Source organism: Acanthisitta chloris, unplaced genomic scaffold (genome assembly GCF_000695815.1).
Source record: "Acanthisitta chloris isolate BGI_N310 unplaced genomic scaffold, ASM69581v1 scaffold34572, whole genome shotgun sequence".
NCBI classification, from domain to species: Eukaryota; Metazoa; Chordata; class Aves; order Passeriformes; family Acanthisittidae; genus Acanthisitta; species Acanthisitta chloris.
Genome location: NW_008659348.1, coordinates 309 through 7,706, shown reverse-complemented (window position 1 = coordinate 7,706; position 7,398 = coordinate 309). Strand labels below are relative to the sequence as shown.

Sequence of the window (7,398 nt, the reverse complement as noted above, 5' to 3'; positions counted from 1 at the left end):
GCCTCGGGGCTGCCAGCGCGGCCGTGCAGGGTCCGCCTGCCTCGAGACCCGCGACCGAACCTAAAATGCTCATTAAATGCGCGGTCCCGTAAAATATCGCAACACAGAAGTGTGGTTCTTGGGATACAAAAAAAAAACGGTTTATGGGAAAGTTAGCCCAAGGTTTCGTAACTGCCCCTGGCTGCTCCCAGCGATGGGAGTGTCGCTGGGGGGGGAACCATTTTGATCACGAGGTAATGCAAAGGTTTTCGTGCCTCGCTTTGCCTGTTGCAACTTGCCTTGTAGTTGCATTTTAAGGAAAAGGCAAAGATGTGTTCCCTTAGCTTATGAACAGGAACTGTAGGTAGGCAGGTTGTGGCATCTGCAGATTAAAGAATGTTTTCAAAGTTTCAGTATCCTGAAACTTGAGTACCATTGGGTTTACACATCTTAATTTTGAAGTTACAGGGTGGAACTGCCAACGTGGTAGTGAAGTCATGTAAGAAGAGGCCCAAAATGTTTATCTTGGATCCTATGTTGTGTTCTTTTTCCCTAGGTTTGGATCTCCCCGTTTTGGAGGAAGTAGAGGTGGACCTCTCTCTGGGAAGAAATTTGGAAACCCTGGAGAAAAACTTACAAAAAAGAAATGGAATTTAGATGAACTGCCCAAGTTTGAGAAGAACTTCTACCAAGAACACCCTGATGTAGTCAGACGTACTGTGGTGAGTACCTGAGATGACTCCAGCAAAGGCAAACAGAAAGTGCAAACACTGAGGGTCACGGGACCCAGGCAGGTTGGGGTAACTCAAATACACCTTTGTTATCAAAGCTTGTTTCCAATCATGGGTGTTTTGTTTTGCAGCAAGAAGTTGAGCAGTACAGAGCAAGCAAAGAAGTCACAGTTAGGGGCCATAACTGTCCTAAACCAATTATCAACTTTTATGAAGCAAACTTCCCTGGTAAGTGAAGAACAACATAATGCTGGTTGTTTTTTCTTCAGGCTCCATTAAGGCAGCATCTGAATTAATATGTTCCAATTTTCTCTTCAAGCAAATGTTATGGAAGTGATTCAGAGGCAGAACTTCACTGAACCAACTGCAATCCAGGCACAGGGTTGGCCTGTTGCACTGAGTGGATTGGACATGGTTGGAGTGGCACAGACTGGATCAGGGAAAACTCTCTCTGTAAGTTGTGATTGGGGTCTGGAATACTGCTGGATTTCAACAGGCTTAGTGCAGGCTAAACACTTGAGGGAGGAGATTATAATGAGACTTCGCTTTCTTCCAAACAGTATTTGCTGCCTGCCATTGTGCATATAAACCATCAGCCATTCCTGGAGCGAGGAGATGGACCTATTGTGAGTATTCCTAAATGGAGATTTGAATTTTGAGGGAAATGTGACTGTTTTTAGAGACCCAGTGGTCCATGCTCACCAGAGTGCACAGCTGATATTGTTTCTCTGTATGACCAAAGTGGACTCCAGTGTGTGGTAGTCTCCCAAGAAGGTTCTATAAGCTGTGGTTGAGTTGTCCTTAAAATGGTGCAGAACAGGACTGGAGGTTTCAATTTGGGTTACATTTTGGAAATTGCTATCCCTTGACAGCTAGCGACTTCCAGGTGTATTACACACAGCATAGGTCAGTGTTTGGTGGCTGTTGACATCTCAGGGAATTTGGTTTGCTGGTTTGGCTGTTTAAACCCACTTCAGCCATTCTACCACTGAAGCAGCATGTGACAACACTCAAAACTAGTGTCAGGCAGGACCCTGCAATAGGTACTGAACTAACATCAGTGCATCCTTCTGCCCAGTGTCTCGTGCTGGCCCCGACCCGTGAGCTGGCCCAGCAGGTGCAGCAGGTGGCTGCAGAGTACAGCCGTGCCTGTCGCTTGAAGTCCACCTGCATCTATGGAGGTGCTCCCAAGGGACCACAAATCCGGGACCTGGAGAGAGGTATGGGTCAGCCTTGGGGCAGCTCTGTCTGAGGCAGCGCAGGAATGACCTCAGCTGACTGGACTGTGCTTGGTTGTAGGTGTGGAAATCTGCATTGCAACACCTGGAAGACTTATAGACTTCTTAGAGGCTGGAAAGACCAATCTCAGGAGATGTACTTACCTTGTCCTGGATGAAGCTGACAGGATGCTTGACATGGGATTTGAACCTCAGATCAGGAAAATTGTGGATCAGATTAGAGTGAGTATAAATGGTTCATGCATACATCACTAGTGCACGTACAAACTGCTGCCACTACACTTGGCAAAGCAAGGGCTGTGCAAACCTGGGTAGATTTAAGCTGGCGATATATCGAGCTCGCACTGACCTAGTGTCCTTGTGCAGCCTGACAGGCAGACTCTGATGTGGAGTGCCACATGGCCAAAGGAAGTGAGGCAGCTGGCTGAAGACTTCTTGAAAGAGTACGTGCACATCAACATCGGTGCACTGGAACTGAGTGCAAACCACAACATCCTTCAGATTGTAGATGTGTGTCATGATGTAGAGAAAGATGACAAGTAAGTAGCCTATGGGGGCGAAGCATTCAGTGTTTTCTAGTGATTGCCTTTCGTTTATGAACTGCGACATGAATTTGTCTCAATGGGTTTTTGACAGCAGTCTGAGACTGCTAAAAATCAGTTAAAACAGTTTGTGCAGTACAAATCAGTCTAAAGCTTTAACCATCATCTCTTCTCCACAGGCTCATTCGTTTGATGGAAGAAATCATGAGCGAGAAGGAAAACAAGACAATTGTTTTTGTGGAAACCAAAAGGCGTTGTGATGATCTGACCAGGAAGATGAGGAGAGATGGGTGAGTCATAGCTGAAAAACTGAGCCACCACAGGAGTCTGTGTGTGCTCTTGATTCTTAACTGATGTCAAAGACACTGACACCAGGTGTCGGGTACAAGGCTCAGACTAACTCGAGGAGTTTTGGAATTTGCCCTGTTTTGACTAGTGAAGCTGCTCAGGGCGTTGGGTTAATGAAGCTGTGTGTTTTCAGGTGGCCAGCGATGGGTATTCATGGTGACAAAAGTCAGCAGGAGCGGGACTGGGTTCTAAATGGTGAGTACATCAGCAATTCCTGCAAGCACCTGATGCGTGTTACCCAAGGAAGACTCTGATTGATTTCTTTCATTTCAGAATTCAAACATGGAAAAGCACCAATCCTGATTGCTACAGATGTTGCATCCAGAGGTCTAGGTTAGTACAACTCGTAATGCCAGTTGCCCAAAGCTTTTAAAGAAAGTCTATTGCTTTCTTTAACCTCTGCATTTTTCTAAGTTTTCTTCACATAAAGGTGCAGTCTTTGTGGCAAGGCCTAGGCATGACAATCGGAGGACTCGAGGGGGATGGAGGACTAGTGGAAGTGATCGGCTGGCTGCTTCCAGTCAAATAGAGAGGTGAAAGCTGAGAGCATTGTGTGCCAGTAATCTTCAAAAGGCAAAGATCATCCTTTAAACTACTACCCCATGAACTGTTCTCTCATGAAATAAGCAGTTTCATTCACAGTTCACTTTGCCCTGGTATTTCTCTTCTCTCCATGCTTTGCATGATTTGCCATGGTGCAGTACTGTTAGTTTTGTGCATACTGTCTGCTGTGATCTGTGGGTCTTGGAATTTCAGTGAGTTTTCTGAAATGTTGAAGAACATAATTTTAAACTTCAATGTTCATTGAAAATTTTTTTCAACCATGAAACGGAGAGAGCAGCTTTAAAATGTACTAAGCCTTGTGCAAATTGGTGAGTACTGGCACATGAGAGAAAAAAAAAGTCCACCTCTCACTTTAACAAGTGGGGCAGGAAAGCAATGGCTTTTCAATGCCTTTGAAAGTCGAAGTTCCTCCACCTATACATAGTCGTCATGTCGAGACCTGCCAGAGAGAGACACATTCTCAAGTGAACCCTGGCTTCTTGGCAGCGCTTGCCTAGACGAGACACAGTGCATAAAAACAACTTGGTGACTTTGGGGGGACAGGTATGTTTTTCTTGCAGCTGCGGTTCAAAGGTCTTGGCAAGACGAGCAGTGTGGCCCTTTTTTTTTTGAGCTTCTAATGAGTGTGTATGTGAAGGACCTTGTATGTTTTTACTCTAAGGTCCTCAAATGAGCACATGAAGAGGCTGCTGTGAGATTTAGTGGCCCTACTGCAAGAAGCTTTCAGATGTCACTTGATGATTTGTAAAGGGGACTCTTGAGTTGGGAATGACAAGCAAATGCATACTCCTATGGTAAGGTTTTGGATCACAGGGTGGGTGATGAGACGGGATCAGATGGAGTGTGCATAACTTTCTCTTCCACAAAACTCTTGCAGAAATGGATGATTCTAACACTGTTCTTTGCAGCCATTGTTCCCTTTGAAATACTCTTGTCTAATGTTTATCTTCGATTTGGCTGTTGTGGTGTGCAAAACTTTGTACCTTGCTTTTTGCCACACTGCAACACTTTACAGATGTGGAAGATGTGAAATTTGTCATCAATTATGACTACCCTAACTCCTCAGAGGACTATATCCACCGAATTGGACGAACTGCCCGCAGTACCAAAACAGGCACAGCTTACACATTCTTTACTCCTAACAATATTAAGCAAGTAAATGACCTCATCTCTGTGCTTCGTGAGGCTAATCAAGCCATCAACCCCAAATTGCTTCAGCTGATTGAAGACAGAGGTTCAGGTAAGTGCTTGTTCTTGACCACAGTGCCTAGCTCTCAGAACAAAATGGGAACTCAAACTCCACCTCCAGCCTCTCTCCAAAATGGATGTGGAAGGTGGTTTAGTTACCAGTTACGGTGACTTCAAAAGGTACTTATTAACACTGATAACAAGAAGCAACACCCAGATGGTCCCAGCTCGTGCACCTGTGGCTAGTGCTGGCCAGAGAGGTGTGGGCACTTGCTCTGAAGTAAAGACACTTGAGGGCTCAGTTTTGTGGCCTTCTCTCCTATGCTTGGAGAGGTGGATGGACCCAAGTGTCCTGCTGTCAAGGCGAAAGTGACTTTGCCTTGATGCCACCACTCTGTGCTACAGGGAGTTGTGTGGCTGTCCTCAGAGGTCAGACACCTGTACCAAAATGGTCTTCACCTAACTGGAGTCCAGTTTAGAGCACCTGGAAAGCTTTTATAGTAGGTTTGCATTGCCGAGAGAGAAACGGAACTGCCGTGAGCTGAACTCCCTTGGTGGCAAATTGCAGCCTCTGTGCTACATGTAACTGTCTTATCTCTCTCACTAGGTCGTTCCCGAGGCGATCGACGTGACAGATACTCTGCGGGCAAAAGGGGTGGATTTAGTAGCTTTAGAGAGAGGGAGAACTTTGAGAGAACCTATGGTGCGCTAGGCAAGAGAGACTTTGGAGCAAAAACTCAAAACGGGGCTTACAGTGCCCAGAGTTTCAGCAATGGCACCCCGTTTGGGAATGGCTTTGCTGCTGCAGGGATGCAGGCTGGCTTCAGGGCCGGCGGGACCCCGGCGGGCGCCTACCAGAACGGCTACGAGCAGCAGTACGGCACTAACATGGCCAACATGCACAACGGCATGAACCAGCAGCAGTATGCCTACCCTGCCACTGGGGCTGCTCCCATGATAGGTTACCCCATGCCCACCAGTTACTCTCAATAACTTAGCGTATTTAAATGTCTCCGTTTTTCATAATTGCTCTTTATATTGTGTGTTATCGGAAACAGGATAGTTATTTAAGAAATGGGAAATGCAGAAATGACTGCAGTGCAGCAGTAATTATGGTGCACTTTTTTCGCTATTTAAGTTGAAATATTTCTCTACATTCCTGAAACGATTTTTAGTTTTTTGTACTAGAAAAAAAAAATGCAGACAGTGTTTTCAAAGTTAAATGTACAGTGATTTGAAATACAGTAACAGAAGGCAGTGCATGGCCTTCCAATAAAGATATTTGAAGACCGAATTTTCTTTCAGATGACAATTTTCTCAACATGTGCACAACTTTACATTAATGGAATGTCAAATGTTTTTATATGAAAATCTAGAAAGGTTTCTCAACTGTTGTCTGATTAAACATTTTAGCTTATACAAAAAAACCAGCCTTGCCTTGATTGGGCTATAGATTGCTTAGCATGGCAGGCTCTGCTTCCATGGGGAAGAAAAGAAAGCCCCTGGCTTGTAGGGATCTGTTGGAAACTGTTCTTCCTTGTCTCACTTAGCATAGGGCCAGTTCTTGAAAGAGATCAACCAAAACTCTGTAGTGGTGTTGCTAATGAGCTGCTACAAGCGTAGGAAGCTTCTGCAGCACCATACCCGTCGCCTTCACACGAGCATATGTGCAGAGCAGGCTTGAGTGTCGTGTACCCACAGCTGCCAGGCCTTGTGAGTTAGCATGCAGGCTGCTGAGCTTCAGAGAAACGGGAAGATCTTAGTATTAAAACTTCAAGTTATACTGAAACTGGTATTGAGCAGTGATTTCTTTGTGGAAGTGGGGGGAGGGAGCGGATGTTGGTCCATGAATGTGCTCCATGGGTTGGTTGGTGGTTTTTTTTTTAAGACTCTTTAATATGTGCAAATGTCTCTCGAATCTCAAAGCATTGCCCTGCTGAGCGAAGCAACAGCTTCTCCTTGATGAGCAGAGCTGGAATAACACTTGATCCTGGGGTTAAAGTGCTTAATGCTTTCAAGTACTGTATTAAAGTTCCAGTTAATACTAACTTTCAGTTCCTTCCTCTCACTTGTTTATCAGTAACGATGCTGAGTCTCAAGTTCAATGACACTTAATGTATCCAGGGTTGAAGTTACAAGATTCTAGGCTATTTTGAACCTGAGGCAAGACTGCTTTACACTTGAGACCTTTTGCTAGACTGTGCTTAGCCCTTGGTGATTGTTTTCCCTCGAGGCTCAGCCTGTGATGTTCTTTAACACAACCTAATCTGCCTCTTAATTATTTCCTCCTTTCTGTGGAGTTCTACCAGTTGACAGGACTTGATCGTTCACTGTTGCTGTGAGAACTTCAGCTGGAGGCTTGAAACTTTGAGTTTCAAACGAGTTGGCAGTGTGGAAAGTTTTGGGGGTTTTTGTGTGCGAGTATTTTGGGTTTGTTTGTTTTTAATTGGCTTTACAACACTGCCCAGTGACGCCAGTAGTGAAAGATGAGGAAGTAGATGGTTCCTTATCTTTGAAGTATGACTTAACTGTGAAGTTTCCAAGTCAGCTGCCTGGGCCAAAATGCATTTGAAAGTTTTTTATTTTAAAACTTTAGTATAAAGGGGATTTTAAAGTAGAAAAATACATATAGTAGACTTCTAGCTTGTGAATTAAAATTGAGAGCTGAGGGTCTTCAACAGTGATGAAAATCCCTCTTTCCCCCTGTGTTCTGTGCTGTTCCCAAATGACCTGAGGGGAAGGTGTAAGATGAGCCTTCCTGCTCCTGGTAACATTTGCACATAAACTGATGGAAAAAGAAGCTTTACT

At 44.8% G+C, this 7,398-nt stretch overlaps 1 protein-coding gene across 1 annotated transcript; it reads left to right on the top strand.

Moving 5' to 3' along the window:
- Window positions 1-535: 535 nt before the first annotated feature.
- On the top strand, window positions 536-6,379 carry DDX5 (DEAD (Asp-Glu-Ala-Asp) box helicase 5; the record flags this gene model as incomplete). The annotated part of the gene is made up of 12 exons (XM_009069368.1): window positions 536-701; window positions 842-938; window positions 1,030-1,163; window positions 1,271-1,336; window positions 1,789-1,930; window positions 2,010-2,170; window positions 2,315-2,487; window positions 2,670-2,780; window positions 2,972-3,033; window positions 3,112-3,171; window positions 4,418-4,642; window positions 5,198-6,379. Coding segments are annotated over 12 exons (1,783 nt in total), but the record flags the coding sequence as incomplete, so codon positions are not given.
- Window positions 6,380-7,398: the final 1,019 nt, after the last annotated feature.